This window comes from Blastomyces dermatitidis (genome assembly GCF_000003525.1).
Source record: "Blastomyces dermatitidis ER-3 genomic scaffold supercont1.3, whole genome shotgun sequence".
NCBI lineage: Eukaryota > Fungi > Ascomycota > Eurotiomycetes > Onygenales > Ajellomycetaceae > Blastomyces > Blastomyces dermatitidis.
The window spans coordinates 5,476,638-5,491,606 of record NW_025544776.1 but is presented as its reverse complement, the minus strand read 5'-3'; the positions used below and the strand labels follow the sequence as shown (position 1 = coordinate 5,491,606).

Here is a 14,969-nt window from a genome sequence, read left to right as displayed (position 1 = left end):
AACTTTGACTAGATATTCAATGTCATGTGATAGTTATAACTTCTCCAAGGTAAGGTTTCTACCTAACCATCCGGGGGAGACAACAATAATACGAGAACCTAGTGTCTAGAGGAAGTCTACAGGAAGTCTGGAGGAAGAGAAAACCAGCCTTGCTTGCATGCGAATTTGGTATCATTGGAGATGTAGAGTAATATTTAATAATAATACAGAAGAGGACCCGGTTACTAGAACAGTTGGGTATGTTTATTGTTGATGAGACGAGATATTTAACTCCAGCAAAGTATGTAGTTAGTTACAGTACAAGTGATCGCCGCGCGGCAACCCGCGTGTATTTAACGTTAACTACTGCGTAGTTATTTTAAATAATATCACTACGGAGTACTCCGTACTCAAAGCAACGGTTGCATCTTTTGCTATTTAATATTATACGTGCTGGCATCTTCAACGTCCCCTAACTATTCAATACTATTTATTATTATCTACAGCCACACTCACCGTCTCTTCTATTATTCCATACCTATTTCTCCTCCTCGTTTGTTCCCAACCTTCCGTTTGGTCTACATTTGGGAGTCTAGTTCTACCGGTTTACGTATCTCTCCTCCAGGCAGCTTGTCCCCTATCCTATCTTTAAGGTCTTATCTTCACCCAGCCGTTACTAGTATTCAAGTCGGTTTCTACCACTGGAAAAGAAGAACACCATCAACTCTTCGCCGATAGCCTAGGAATACTCGGGGAGCTAGCTGCGTAGCGTTTTTTCCGCCCTCCTTTACCCATCCTCCTCCTCCCCCCCCAAAAAAACCACCCTCCGCGCAAACACCCTGCTTTTGTGACAAAGAACTCTTGGAGTAAGGTTCGCGGTTGTTATGGTTGATGGCAATCAGCATTTCACGCCCTTCTTTGCACATCTTTCCCGGCGACAGAGCCGGTTTGGCCGGTGTCGCCGTGTACAGCGACCCCGTAACTTCGATACCGGCAAGGAACAAGAAGTTAAGGAAGTAGGAGATTCACAGCATGAAACTCATTGGTGCCGCCGGTGCCGTTGCCCTACTCTTGATCAACACCGCACGCGCATCCATATTACCTCGTAACCACGATGCCAACGATTACTTTGCACTCCATCTTGATCCCTCCGTCTCGCCACTCCAGATTGCGCAGCTACTAGGAGCCACACATGAAGGCCAAGTCGGTGAATTGGCAGACCACCATACATTTTCCAGACCAAAGGGCCGGCCAGGTTCGGATTTAGGCAAAACATTAGACGACTTGAAGCTCCGGAGGAGGCGGAGGAAACGGGATGTATCGCACTCGAGTATGGAAGATCCCGTGGTGACAGATGTGTTGGACGGGATACTGTGGTCGCAGAAGTTGACCTTGAGACCTCCTATGGTGAAACGGGCGCCCCCACCACCACCACCGACAACAGCAAAAACTAAGGCCCGCCAGTCGAAGCCGCAAGTTCAGGAAGATGAGGGTTATAACGCTACGGAAAGACTGCGTCATATCGCAACTACTTTGGAAATTGAGGACCCAATATTCGCCGATCAGTGGCATCTGTTTAACACCGTTGAGGTGGGCCATGATCTCAACGTGACAGGCCTCTGGCTCGAAGGCATAACTGGCGAGGGGGTGATCTCCGCCATTGTGGATGATGGGTTGGATATGAACAGCAATGATCTTATGGATAACTACTTTGCGGAGGGATCTTATGATTACAATGACAAGTCGCCCGTGCCCAAGCCCCGACTATTTGACGATAAACATGGTACGCGGTGCGCTGGAGAGATTGCAGCGGTGCGAAATAATGTCTGTGGCGTTGGAGTGGCTTATGATAGCAAAGTTTCTGGGATCCGTATACTCTCCAAACCCGTGACAGACGAGGATGAAGCCGCTTCGATCAACTACAAATATCAGCACAACCAGATATACTCCTGTTCCTGGGGCCCTATCGACGATGGCGCCACCATGGATGCCCCCGGTATACTCATCCGGCGGGCACTTGTCAACGGAATCCAAAAGGGAAGAGCTGGGAGAGGTTCGATATACGTGTTCGCGGCGGGCAACGGTGCTGGAAATGAAGACAACTGCAACTTTGATGGCTACACGAACAGCATATACAGTGTCACCGTAGGAGCTGTCGATCGCGATGATAATCACCCGTATTATTCTGAGTGGTGCTCCGCGCAGCTCGTGGTAACGTATAGCAGTGGTGCCAACGGGGCCATACACACCACTGACGTTGGAGTGGATTCATGTGCAACAAGACATGGTGGTACCTCTGCTGCTGGCCCGCTGGTTGCGGGCGTTGTGGCGCTTGCATTAAGTGTCCGCCCCGAGTTGACCTGGCGTGATGTCCAATATATCCTCCTAGAGACTGCGATCCCGGTCCATTTAAACGATAGCGACTGGCAGGAGACTAGTATCGGAAAGCAGTTCAGCCATGAGTTCGGCTACGGGAAGGTAGACGCATACTCTGCTGTCCATCTAGCTAAGGAGTGGAAGCTGGTGAAACCGCAAGCCTGGATGCATTCCCCCTGGCAGCAGGTTAACCATCCAATCCCCCAGGGAGAGACAGGGCTTGCCAGCTCCTTCGAAGTCACCAAAAAGATGTTGGACATGAATAACATCGAGCGTATAGAACATGTTACTCTCACGATGAATGTCAACCATACCCGCCGCGGTGATTTAAGTGTTGAACTTCACAGCCCGTCTGGTGTCGTCAGCCTTCTAAGTACGACAAGGAAAAATGATGATCACGCTGTTGGATATGTTGACTGGACATTTATGTCCGTCGCTCATTGGTAAGTAGCAAACCCGATGAAAGGAATAGCTCCTCGGGCCCCGATCATATATCATATCTTCAAACCCCCAGTTAGATCTTAAAAAAACAAAAACCTAACACCATTTTCCTACCATATCAGGGGCGAATCCGGCATCGGCGAATGGACCGTAATTGTCAAGGACACAATCGTCAACGAACACAACGGCACCTTCATCGACTGGCAGTTAAACCTATGGGGCGAAGCCATCAACCCCAAGATCCAAGAACTCCACCCCTTGCCAACCGAAAACGACCACGACCACGACACCGAACCCGCCGTCGTAACCACCACCCCCATAACCACCCCCATAACCACCCCCGGCGGACCCAGCCGCCCCACCCCCACCTCCATCCCATCAGACGGCGTCGACCGCCCCGTCAACGCGAAGCCCACCGATTCTACCTCGGCCTCAGGTCCTGACGACCATGACAGCGCCAACCCATCCAAACCCGACAGCTTCCTCCCCTCCTTCTTCCCGACCTTCGGCGTCTCCAAACGCACCCAAGTCTGGATCTACGGCTCGCTCACGCTCATCCTCATCTTCTGCGCCGCGCTGGGCGTCTACTTCCTCGTCCAGCGCCGGAAACGCCTCCGCAACAACCCGCGTGATGATTATGAGTTTGAGATGATTGATGGGAGCGACGACACGGATCCGCTTAATGGTGGTGGGGATGACGATGGCGATGGGGCGGGACATATGGGTGCTGGTGGTGTTGGTCGGCTGGGACGGAAGCAGAGGAAGAAGAAGGGAGGGGAGTTGTATGATGCGTTTGCGGGGGAGAGTGATGAGGATCTTTTGAGCGATGATGGGACTGGGGAGATGGAGTTATCGGACTCCGGGAGTGATGGGCCGTATCGAGATGAGGAGGATGATGAGAAGAGGGTTGGTGGTTCTGCTGGTAGTGGTGGTAGTGGTGGATTAAGTGAGAAGACATAGCGGGTTTGTGTTTTTGTTCATTTTTGATGAGCTTTTTAGATTTTTTTTTTTTTTTTTTTTTTTTTTTTTGCGCGTTCCCTTTAAAGTTCTTTTACTTCACCCCCTTTTTAACTATATATATTTTCCGACCCCTGAATGCCTGTTACCTTTTGTTGTTTGATTTTTATCTGTTCATCTTCGCCCCTTGCTACCTATTTCAGGGAGTTAATTAAGCCTTGGTCCTTCGATTGTTCTATGGAGATATGGTATTCCCGGCATTAGAGCGAAGCGCCTCTGCGCTTCTGCTTTTGGTTGTTTATGTGTTACCATTACATTTTGCCATGTTGTCTAGCTCTTCTGGGAGGCGTTGATGTTCCTATCAAGAGGTCTTTACGATCTGGCGTTCAGGCATATATATCCAATCAGCTTTCTGTCCGTCGCTTTTTCATGGATCGATTCGAGGCATAACCATATATGCATTTGCATGTACTGTACGTGTACGTCTATATCACGGAGATCGGATATTGACAGGGATTGAGAAGAATAGATATCTTCATCTGGGCATTGTTATATGTTCCTTCTTCCTCTTTACTCAATTTTCTGCTAATTCCAAGCTCCCTTTCCCTTCACCACACAATATGCGGTAAGCGGTTCAGTAGTACATCTTGTCAAAGCCAGAGTTACTCACACAGCTGGCTGTTAGGCACTATAGAGGTTGTAAAAGGCTATGCATATACGGGACCAAATCGGTGGTGTCATACAAGAACAAGAGACCCCTCCAGGACAATAAGAAATTCACATGTGTGATAAATTTCTGGATATCTGTAAATAAGCCTAATAGGTACCCAGCACATGCAACCGGGAGTTATCAAACATTAACAAAACCCCGAGCCTATCTACTTCTAACTCCGATGCTAGAAAACATATCCAACCATGCCTCTACCACCCATTCTTAAAGGCAGCTGTCTCTGCCCCAAAACCTCCTTCACCTCCACCACATACCATCTCCATCTAACTCACTGCAACTTCCACAACCCCATCTACAAACAACCCCCCCAAAACCCCAACCAGCAGCAACAATGGAGCGCCCACACTAAGGCGCTCAGCTAAATAGCCTCGCGCGACTTCTGTGAATCGTGCGGTTCGACAGTTTCCATGCAGTATGATGTCGAGCCGGAAAGTTTTGGGCCCGGCGGCCGGCTTCATTGATGGAAATTTTGGCCAGGTTGACACTGCGGAGGTGTTGAAAGGGTTACCGCAGAAACATATCTTTCTGAAGGAGAAGGCGGGATGGTTTGGGGTTGAGAGGGGTGGGGTGGACGAGGGTTGAGTGGGAGGGGTTTTCAGAGGATCGGGAGAGGAAGGTTGAGATGAAGAAGGGGGGGGGGGGGTTGAATAGGAGAGAGAAGGGGGAGTGGTATACCTGATAAAGCTAATGTGCATATGCAAGCCATGGAAGCTGGAATGGCCGATTCGTGCATTCGGTCAGCCATTCTTTGTTGGACACCGGGTGCTGCGGGGCTGCTACCGTCGCACACAATATATGTATGTTACGAGATGCACGACATTGAGTAACTTATGATGATAATCTGACGAGTAACGTATGTCAACGGCAAGTACGACGGTTGCAGAGAACGGGAGTTAAAATACAAATACGCCACACCCTGAGATTAACGTTGATGTGAGTCTTGAGGACGGGAGGTTCACAACGACAAGCCAGCAGAAATATCTGAAATATTTTCGAAATATCTATCCCATTGAGTTGGGGAAAGCTTGCTGCCCTAGATATCTCGCCAGCCAAAGCATATATATAAATATATACTAATATCAACCCCCATCATTCAAACCAACGGCGTTAATCAAATCCATACTATCTATACAACTCACCGAGCCCCTCGAATCCTCCTCCGATCACCCACTCACCACACCACAATGACCCTAGCCCCCGCCCTAATCCCCGTAATGCTCCGCTTTTCCCACCTCTCCACTCCAATTCTCATCGACCCCTGTATAACCCACGGCGCCCTCCTGCGCCTAATCCAGAACGAGATCCAATCGCGCAGCCCGCACCTGATGGAAGACTTTACCTTCGAGGGCTTGGAGATCCTCTGGGACCAGACGACGGGGGCTGGTAATGCGTTCCCGCCATCGTCGCCGCTCGATCAGTATAACTTGCAAGCTACGCTGTCTTTGTTGAGGATGAGGCAGGGGAGGGATGCGTTGTGTTTGAGGATCGCGCATGTTAAGGGGGCGGCTATGAGGCTTGTCTGAAGGGGTGGAGAGATATGTTTTAATGTCCTGTGTTAGTTTTTTTCTGGTTGTTTGATTGACGAGCTGCTGAGGCGGAGAGCGCTATTGTGCGAGGGACCGAGGGGGGGGGGTGGAGCATGTTTATTCCCTGACAGGTGGGGGTGGAGCGGGGCGGGGCGGGGCGGGACACGATCGAAAAGGTTACCGGACTCGAAAGCAGGGACAGCCAGATTTATTTAGAACAGCTTATTCAATTATTATCACATTATGATCTGGCCCCAAATGGGACATAATAACATTTTTTCCAGAAACTGCAAAGGTTCTCACTGCTCTGTAAGCTGTAAGAATGTTTCTATCATGGAACCTACTTACTCAGCCACAAGAAAAGTGCGGTTTGGCGATGACGACGCCAAGAGATTCTGGCTCAAGAGGTGTCACGTGACTGATGACTGTCCAAGCAGACCAACTTCCATCCCGCTTCCCGAAACGGAGTTGCCTGAGCACCGCCTCTGCTTCTCTTATCACACTACACACTGGCGCGGATTCATTAGACGGATATCTGGACTGACCTATTTGTGCTGTAGCTCCCTGGATGTTCGGATTTATTTTATGACCACGACTAGAAGCTAGAATCTCCATCCCCAGCTGCCCGACTCCGCCTGCTGACGCTAGCTCATACCCCAGGTTCCCTCAGAGGTCGGACCACAATGGACCATAGCGACTTTGACAGCGTGTCTTGGAGGAATGGGCCTGATAGCGATGTCTCAAGGCCAACCACGTCCGGAACCGATGCTGAGGGACCTGAGAGATCGGACTATGATGTCAACGGAAAACGGAGGATGAGCTCGACCGGCGAGGAAGGGCCGCCGCTTTCTACACACTCTGGAGGTGACCTTGCTGGAATTGCAGATGGCATACTTGAATGCACAGTGGATTCGCCGTTGAAGGAAAACAGTGGCACGAAAGATGCCTATGTATCTTATCTCATCACGACCCATGTTGGTGTTCACTCCGCTTCTCTCTCACATACAAAATAGTACATATCCCGCATAGCCCCCGCAGAGCTGACACATATCTTTTTTCCGGTAACTCTGCCAGACCGACTTCAAATCCTTCCAAAAGCCAGATTTCGCTGTCCGTCGTCGCTATTCAGATTTCAATTTCCTGTACAACACACTATTCCGCGAATATCCAGCATGCGCCGTCCCTCCGCTTCCTGACAAGCACAAGATGGAATACGTGCGCGGGGATCGTTTTGGCACCGATTTTACCAACCGTCGCGCCTGGTCCCTCCACAGATTCCTCAAGCGGCTATCTCTCCACCCCGTTCTCCGCCGTGCTCCCATCCTCGTTGTATTCCTTGAATCAGCAGATTGGAACGCGCATATGCGCCTTCGCCCATCACGTACTTCCACCAGTACGTCTGATGGCGGCGGCGGACCAACCGGGATTTTCGATAATTTTGCAGACACTTTCGTAAACGCCTTCACCAAGGTGCATAAACCTGACAAGCGGTTCATTGAGGTGAGGGAGAAAGCCGATAAACTAGATGAAGACTTGAATCACGTCGAGAAGATAGTGGCAAGGGTATCCAGAAGAGAATCGGATCTAGAAACCGACTACAACGAACTAGCCACGCAGTTTCGCAAGCTGGTCTTGCTCGAGCCAGACGTCGAGGCACCCTTGCAAATCTTTGCTGCGTCAGTAGAAGAGACAGCACGGGGTATAAGGAATCTCAAAGACCACACCGATCAAAATTACCTGGGCAGTCTACGGGATATGGAAGCATATATCCTCTCCCTGAAATCCCTATTAAAAACCCGCGAACAGAAACAATTAGACTTTGAAGCCCTTGTCGACTACAGGAACAAAGCCGTCTTCGATCGCGACTCCCTAGCCAACAACCCGGCCTCTTACTACTCCCCCAACCCACTTACCAGCAACCCAGCCTCCTTCATCCGTTCCAAAATGGAAGACATGCGCGGCGTCGACCACGAACAATCCCGCCGCGAACGCATCCGCAAACTAGAATTACGCATCGACGAACTAACGCGGGAAGTCGAAAGTTCCAAGACCACCTCAGAGATGTTCGATGAGGAGGTCGTCCGGGAAGTGGCGGATTTTGAACGCATTAAGGCCGTGGAGTTCCGTGATACGCTGGGAGCGTTGGCGGAGAAGCATGTGGAGTTTTATCAGGGGGTGCTAGCGACTTGGGAGCGGTTTATTGTTGAGATGGAGATGGAGGGGGGGGAGAGTTACCATGGTCATAAGCCGCATGGGAAAGGAGTGGAAGGTGGACTTGTTGGGACGGGCCATTCATGATACCTTTTATTTTTTTTTATTTTTTATTTTTTTTATAACCCCCCCCCCCCCTTTTCTTTGAATATGATTTAACGAGATTAGGGTGTGATGGATGGGATGGGACGAATTGCTTATTATTGATGTATTTCTGCATTCACTTCCCTACTTGTTTCACATTTTAATTATGTGTGGTTTTATCGCAAATGGGATACTTGTGTGTTAATTGATTCTCAGGCCTTGTTTGTTTTTCATATTTTTTACCTATTTGCCATGAAGTGATTCATGTCCATTCACTCTCAGCTCAGAGGGTTTTTATGCCTTCTTCCCCTTCTCTCCCTCTTATTTTCCTTCCGAGCTGCCATGTTATTATACCTTAACTAATCACTTTTAATTAGCTAAGGTATTTTATGGTCATACTTAGGCTAGATGCAATATCCGTATTTCATATTTGGTGATATTTGCCCGCAAACCGCAATAGAAAATAATAACCATTTTTTGCTACATAACTAATTCTTCATCGAATTGATGTAAATGGATGTATGCAAAAAAAAAAACCAAAAACCCCCCCACCATTGACAATTCAACGCCCATTTGACCAAAATTTAAATATCCCACATATCCCAACACCCAGGCTAAAAACAGGAGAGCACAAAAAAATAGTTCTCAGCATATAAAAACACAAGAGAAGTCTGTCATATCTCATCATAATACATGCAAAACACAGTTAATAAACAAAAGAGCACATTGCCCCCTTCTCTTCAAATGCAAAAGAGCCAGTCATCCCTCGTCATCATCGTCGCCATCGTTCTCGGCTCCGACGAGTCCTGCGGACTACTTTGCTCAGTCGTACTCGTACTCGTAGTCGTAGTCGTAGTCGCAGTCGTAGTCGTAGTCGTAGTCGTAGTCGTAGTCGTCGTCGTAGTCGACGACGACGGGTGTACAGTCGAAGCGGATCGCACGGGCCCCCCACGCTGGCGCTCAACAGCTCGTATCCGCTCCATCTCGGCACATTCAAAGTCTATAGGGCTCGGGGAGTTTTCTTGCGGGCCGGAGACGGCCGGGTCTTGAGATCGAGAATGTAGGCGGCGTCGTCGTTCCTGGATTCATTCATGAAACTCCGTGAGTAAGGGGTGTAAATAGGGCTAGATAGTGGGCGGGCTGAGAGGGAATTCCGGAAGTTGATTTGACTTCATTTATTTGCACATGTATATACATGTGCAAATGTAAAAGACATGCAAGAGCATGGGGTATATAGTATGATAAGCGGCTGTTGAAGAGAGGGATTATTCTATTTACCTCCAGATAGAGCTGGTTTGCCGTTTTCTCAATGATGCCGTCGTCGCCCGCTGTGAGTTGGAGGTACATTTCGTGCTCATATTGCATTGGGACCCGCTGCCATTTATGGGCTTTCGGGCTCGTGGAGGGGGGCTCGTAGTGAGCAAAGTTCGGGCTGAAGCAGAGGAATTCTGCATCGTCTATCCAGGACGATGATGTCGTTAAGGGTGATTCTGTTTGCAATTGGGTGGTCATGTTTGTTCTTCGTTTATCCGCTTGGATGTGTCTGCGGGTGTGTATGTGTATGTGTATGTTATCTGTGGAGAGTGCAGGAATAGGATGTATAAATGAGCGTAAAGGAGTATATGTTTTGAATGAGTGTACAGGTTCATCAGAATCCTGATAATGTTAGTATGAACAACCCGTTGGCAGGAGGCAGGATCGTTGAAACAAGTATAATATATACTTGGCAGTTCCATGAAAAACTAGCTACTTTCTTCTTCCTTTCTTATAGCCCCGGACCATGATATGATATGATGGCAAAATACCAAGAATAGTGGGTATCCACATGCTAGACCATAGGTCATGCTAGCCAGGAAAACTCTGGATCACCAGGATTGGGAAGGTTGAAGCGACGGCCATAAACCAGGTGCATCTTGGGAAAACAAGAAGCTATTATTGGTTTTGAAGTATATATATATTCGCCACCAAATTAGGAAATAGAGGAGAAACGAATATATGTTAGGTTGTGAGGCAAAAGTTGCCGCGGACAACAGGAAGCAACAAGCGAAGGGATTATTTTTTTATGAACCTTAGCTTGGACAGATGGATGGGAGAGTAAACAGAACGAGGCAGCAGTTATTAGTTAGTTACAGTTAAACTGCCCAGTAGTAGCTGCCGCCACGATCGCCTCCTGGCGAGGTAGTAAAAAAAATAAAATCAAAATATAAAAAAGAAAACGAGTCGGCCTTCCCGAGGCCCCAGCTCATTGTTGCAAGACATGGCAACAGAAGCGCATCTGACATCGTGTGTGTTGTCCCTTGCCCGCCCTGAGATCGTCGTCTGGGGTGGCTTGGCTGATCTCTAACTTAACTAACTTAACTTAATTGAAAACGGGCGCTACTATAAATAAATAACTAGCGATCCAGAACAGCAAACCTAAATGATGTAGGCTACTAGGGCAAAAGAGCTCAATCACCACCAGCGCACTTTGTATCCATGGAAGAATTGACGCAGGTAACAATTGTGTCCGTAAAGATGAGAGAGGATGAGAGAGACCTGGGGGATAGATAGAAGAATTGCGCTGTCATGAACTGGCGTGGTTGTCGCATTATTGGTTAACTAGTGTAATCATCATTCACCACAACCCCACGGGAAGGGAACTGATTGATTCAAGTTCCTAAATGGAAGAAGGGGGCTAGCAAGCTTAATATAGTAAATCCATCACCATGCCATGCTGTAAGAAATCCCGCTCCTCGCGGATCCTTTACCCCTATTCCTATCTCTTGCATAACCAATAGGGTTAGCAGCCCTTGGCTACACACAACTATATAGACTGGAGTTCACAAATACTATTTATAACTCAGCTTGAATGCTATTATATATTTAATCTCTACATTTTATCTTTCTACTGTGAATACTTCTAGTAGTTAATAGTATATATTATATCAAGCTGTAAATATCTGAATAATTATCTGTGAGTATTTATTCTTATATTTCAAGCTCAGTCAGTCAGTAATCATCTATTATAATTAAAAGAACTAGAAACTTATATACTTTAATTTCTATAAATTCTACTACAGACACTTAGAAGCAGTCATCTAAATTATAAATAACTCTTAGAAAAGAAGTCTTAGAGAACTTATTAATTATTTATAGAATATTATTCTCTATATCTATAACAGAGAAACTCTTTAAATTTATAAATAAATCAATCTTAGTGAAGAACATTCTTGAGAATCTTTTATAGAATTAAGCTATCTTTTTATAAGAAATACTTACTATCTGTAAACACTCTTAAACTAAGTCTTTAGATATAATCTTTAGAGATATTTATAAACTGAAAAGAAACTTTCTTAAATTATAATCACTTAAGATTACTTATTGAATTATAATTTATAAAAGCTTTTATAAGTTTGTATTTAAAATTGACTTATAAGTTCAGTTATATAATATAAAAGATAAAGAAGCTGTTATCTATATAATAACAGATCTTTACTATACTAAAGTTAAGAATTAACTAAATTATTTAAAGAATAATTATAAAAGATTCTACTAATCTGTTTTTAAAATTTATTTAAAGAATAAGTTAAAGAACTCTGTAAGTGTAAGAATAAGTACTCACAGGTGATTATTCAGATGTTTGCAGCTTGGCATGATATATACTGTTAACTACTAGAAGTGTTCACAGTAGAAAGATAAAATATAGAGATTAAATGTATAATAGTATTTAAGCTGAGTTGTGAATAGTATTTATGAACTTCAGTTTATATAGTTGTGTGTAGTCAAGGGCTACTAGCTCTATTAATTACATAAGAGATAGAAATAGAAGTAAAGAATCTGTAAGAAGTAAGATTTCTTACATATCTCTCTCTCTCTAAGACTTTATCTGTGAAGCCTTTCACTGAGTGACTTCATAGTCAGCTCAGCACTGTAGTGATACTCATTAAAAACTCTTCACATCTATAAAAAATCTCAGTGAGAAAAAATCTCTTGTTATTATGAAGAGAAAAGAGTCTGTCACTCAGTTTCTTATTTTATAAAATTCTTTATAGTCTACAGATTCTTCTCTGACTATCATACAGATTCATCTCATATCTTTCATACAGAAGAGTTTCAGTTAACTCTCAATTATTTTCATAAGATTCTTGTATGATTATTACACAGATTCATCTCACAGATGAATTACTCTCTATGAGATTATTCTCATTAAAGAGAAACATTTGTAAGTTGATCTTTCATTCATTCTCACAAATCATTGCTCTTTGACACTGTAGAATTATGAGGAATTTTTCATTCTTTTATCAACTCTGTGTGATTCAAAGGTTGCTTAAGCCAGCGTACGATTACAGGTGTACGCCGGCTTCTTATATATTGAATCTCGTACGCTAATTTAATTAGCGGCTGCTATGGCCCCTTTACACTCATACATGTACACTAGTAGTTCGGAAGCGGCTGTGGTATTATCCGACAGTCATACATTCTTCCAAACCACATCCTCCCTCACCAGATTCGGTCACACTCATGTGACCATGTCATATGCCCTAGCTTCATGCGGATTAGCTCATCACTAGCATTTCACAATTGTGTGATCTATTCCTGATTTGGCTAGCATTCTGTGTACATTCTCACAAAGAAACTTTCACTATATTATATCACTCATTCACTAACTTTTCTCATTCTTCAATCATCTTCTTTATTTTATTATCATTGAATATTATCATCATTCAAGATTTCTATCTCTTCTTCTGTTCAACTCTTTCTATCTGTTCATCTATTACATTATATGCATTTCTGGCAATGATCTCTCATTTTCATAACAAGTGTTATCATAGTACTCATACTGAGCAGTTCATTAGCAGTAAGTGTAATGTGTTATGAAATATGATCAGAACTTGTTTATCTTCTAATAATTGTCAGAACATACTACTATGAATGATACATCTTCTTCATCTTCTTATACACTCTCTTCATCTTCTTATACACTCTTGACTGTTTCTCTCTCAGTGAGTTTCTGATCATGTTTTCTAGCATGATTTTGCATGAATGCAGATGCTGATATATTTGTTTTTATTCATATAGAATCTTCATATATTGACAGATTTACATCTGTTAATAATAGTGAACTCAATGTTGAATCATTGATCAAGAACTTGAAGAATGTAATAATGAAGAAATTGTCTATACTATGTATAACTGAGTCTTCTATGTTCTTCTCTACTCTCTCTGTTTCTTTCTTCACTACTCTCTCTCAATCTTCTATATCTATCTCTATGTCTGATTCTTTCACTTCTGCTATCTCTGTTTCTGTGACTCTCACTTCTGCTACTTCTGGTTTTACTGTCTCTGCTTTTGTTATCAGCTCTCTCTGTTTCAAGAAAATGTTATATAGGCTTAATAAATCATGTCTCTCAGTATATACACTCTTACTCTTCTTGCTGACTCTCAGAATAATTTATTGTATAAAGACTGTGTATAACATGACTATCTGAAGCTCAGTTATGAATACTGATTATTACATTCATTTTAAATATTCATGATAAGATAATTATCTATTCATATCAGAGAATCATCTCTCTCTTCAACAGTGTTGAGATTGTAAGTCTTTTTCTTTTCATCTTTTTAATCTGATGCTGATTTTTCTGTTCTTTAGAGAAAATTATTATAAGTTTTGCTGTGTATGAAGTCATGATATTCATAGATACTAAGAAACTTTTCATGACTGTAAAGTTCAATATTACTGAGACATTCACTCTGATGAATTTCTTCAGAATAATAGATCTGTATCAGTCTATTCTCTGATATCTGTTATCTGACTTCATGATGCAGACAAAAGATATCTGTGTTTTTGAGAATAAGAATGTAGATGTCATTCTCTTTTACACTCATAAGTGTGAGACTTGTACATCTTGTCTGAGATGTTGTTGTGAGAATGAGCTGTTTGCACACTGTGTTCTGCTTTCTGTATTTTCTCATGTTCTTCTCTCTCTTTCTGAGAAGCCTCATGCATGTTGTAATTGCATGTACAATTCTAAGACCAGTGAGTGTTCATTCAGTAACTGTTCTCATCTCTGATTCTGCAGTTTCATATACTAACAATAGTTCTTAGTTGCTCCGGCATCAGAGGCCATTCTGATCAAAGATGATAACATCACTGAGACTACTCTCTCCTGCTCTCAAGCTTCTTCTGTTGCTTCCTCTCCCTCTCTCTCTCCTGTGGGGAAGGTTGTGCGCACACCGGATTGTAAGCATTCAGCCCCGGATAGCTCTCATTATTCGTCCGGTTCTGCACCTCTCTCTTTCATTTTCTCTGTCTTCACTCTTTCTCTCTTGACTCCTGGTTCTGCAGGTTCTGTGCTCTTCTTCAATTTCTCTACACATACACATGCGCATTCCTATATTAGCATTCCAGCCAATCTTGTGATAAATGACATTAATGTTGTATACAGAGTGATAGAGAAATCAGAGACATGCACAGCATTGTTGTGAGAGCAGCTTGCAGTCCTTGAATTTCTCACAGACCTTGAGTTTTAAGATTTCCTTTGTTTTTAGCGTTTTTCGGGTGGCGTTGGAAATAGATTAAACATGTGATGTATGAAAATGAATGAGATGTGTATGATAACATTTGTCTTTTGCAGTCAACTCTTATAGTTGATGATCAATTCATCATTTCTTTTCTTACACTTTTT

At 44.1% G+C, this 14,969-nt stretch overlaps 4 protein-coding genes across 5 annotated transcripts; 3 read left to right on the top strand and 1 right to left on the bottom strand.

Moving 5' to 3' along the window:
- The first annotated feature begins 379 nt into the window (after positions 1 to 379).
- On the top strand, positions 380 to 4,514 carry BDCG_03334 (kexin). The gene is made up of 2 exons (XM_045418934.1): positions 380 to 2,798; positions 2,919 to 4,514. Exons 1-2 carry the CDS (start codon positions 1,012 to 1,014, stop codon positions 3,754 to 3,756), a joined length of 2,625 nt encoding a protein of 874 aa, XP_045275394.1. The 5' UTR covers positions 380 to 1,011; the 3' UTR covers positions 3,757 to 4,514.
- Positions 4,515 to 4,571: 57 nt separating this feature from the next.
- On the top strand, positions 4,572 to 6,295 carry BDCG_03333. Of its 2 annotated transcripts, XM_045418933.1 has the most exons (2): positions 4,572 to 5,280; positions 5,353 to 6,295. In XM_045418933.1, the coding sequence occupies exon 2, from the start codon at positions 5,668 to 5,670 to the stop codon at positions 6,004 to 6,006; it is 339 nt and encodes a 112-aa protein (XP_045275393.1). In that variant the 5' UTR covers positions 4,572 to 5,280; positions 5,353 to 5,667; the 3' UTR covers positions 6,007 to 6,295. The 2 variants fall into 2 exon arrangements, with proteins under 2 accessions (XP_045275393.1, XP_045280402.1); XM_045418932.1 differs by having other exon boundaries at positions 4,572 to 6,295.
- A 180-nt stretch (positions 6,296 to 6,475) lies between these two features.
- On the top strand, positions 6,476 to 8,850 carry BDCG_03332 (sorting nexin-4). Its single transcript, XM_045418931.1, has 2 exons — positions 6,476 to 6,983; positions 7,084 to 8,850. Exons 1-2 carry the CDS (start codon positions 6,693 to 6,695, stop codon positions 8,305 to 8,307), a joined length of 1,515 nt encoding a protein of 504 aa, XP_045275392.1. The 5' UTR covers positions 6,476 to 6,692; the 3' UTR covers positions 8,308 to 8,850.
- Positions 8,435 to 10,621, bottom strand: BDCG_03331 (uncharacterized protein). The gene is made up of 2 exons (XM_045418930.1): positions 9,583 to 10,621; positions 8,435 to 9,383 (listed from the first exon to the last, which is right to left on the bottom strand). The coding sequence occupies exons 1-2, from the start codon at positions 9,814 to 9,816 to the stop codon at positions 9,045 to 9,047; spliced, it is 573 nt and encodes a 190-aa protein (XP_045275391.1). The 5' UTR covers positions 9,817 to 10,621; the 3' UTR covers positions 8,435 to 9,044.
- Between the last annotated feature and the right edge of the window lie 4,348 nt (positions 10,622 to 14,969).

What these genes read in the sequence shown, in the direction of transcription:
- BDCG_03333 (XM_045418933.1), top strand. Translation starts at nt 5,668, where the DNA reads ATGACCCTAGCCCCCGCCCTAATCCCCGTAATGCTCCGCTTTTCCCAC.
- BDCG_03334 (XM_045418934.1), top strand. Translation starts at nt 1,012, where the DNA reads ATGAAACTCATTGGTGCCGCCGGTGCCGTTGCCCTACTCTTGATCAAC. An exon ending in TTTATGTCCGTCGCTCATTG is followed by an intron (nt 2,799 to 2,918) that starts GTAAGTAGCAAA and finishes CTACCATATCAG; the next exon opens with GGGCGAATCCGGCATCGGCG.
- BDCG_03331 (XM_045418930.1), bottom strand. Translation starts at nt 9,816, where the DNA reads ATGACCACCCAATTGCAAACAGAATCACCCTTAACGACATCATCGTCC. An exon ending in CAAACCAGCTCTATCTGGAG is followed by an intron (nt 9,384 to 9,582) that starts GTAAATAGAATA and finishes GAATGAATCCAG; the next exon opens with GAACGACGACGCCGCCTACA.
- BDCG_03332 (XM_045418931.1), top strand. Translation starts at nt 6,693, where the DNA reads ATGGACCATAGCGACTTTGACAGCGTGTCTTGGAGGAATGGGCCTGAT. An exon ending in CTTATCTCATCACGACCCAT is followed by an intron (nt 6,984 to 7,083) that starts GTTGGTGTTCAC and finishes TAACTCTGCCAG; the next exon opens with ACCGACTTCAAATCCTTCCA.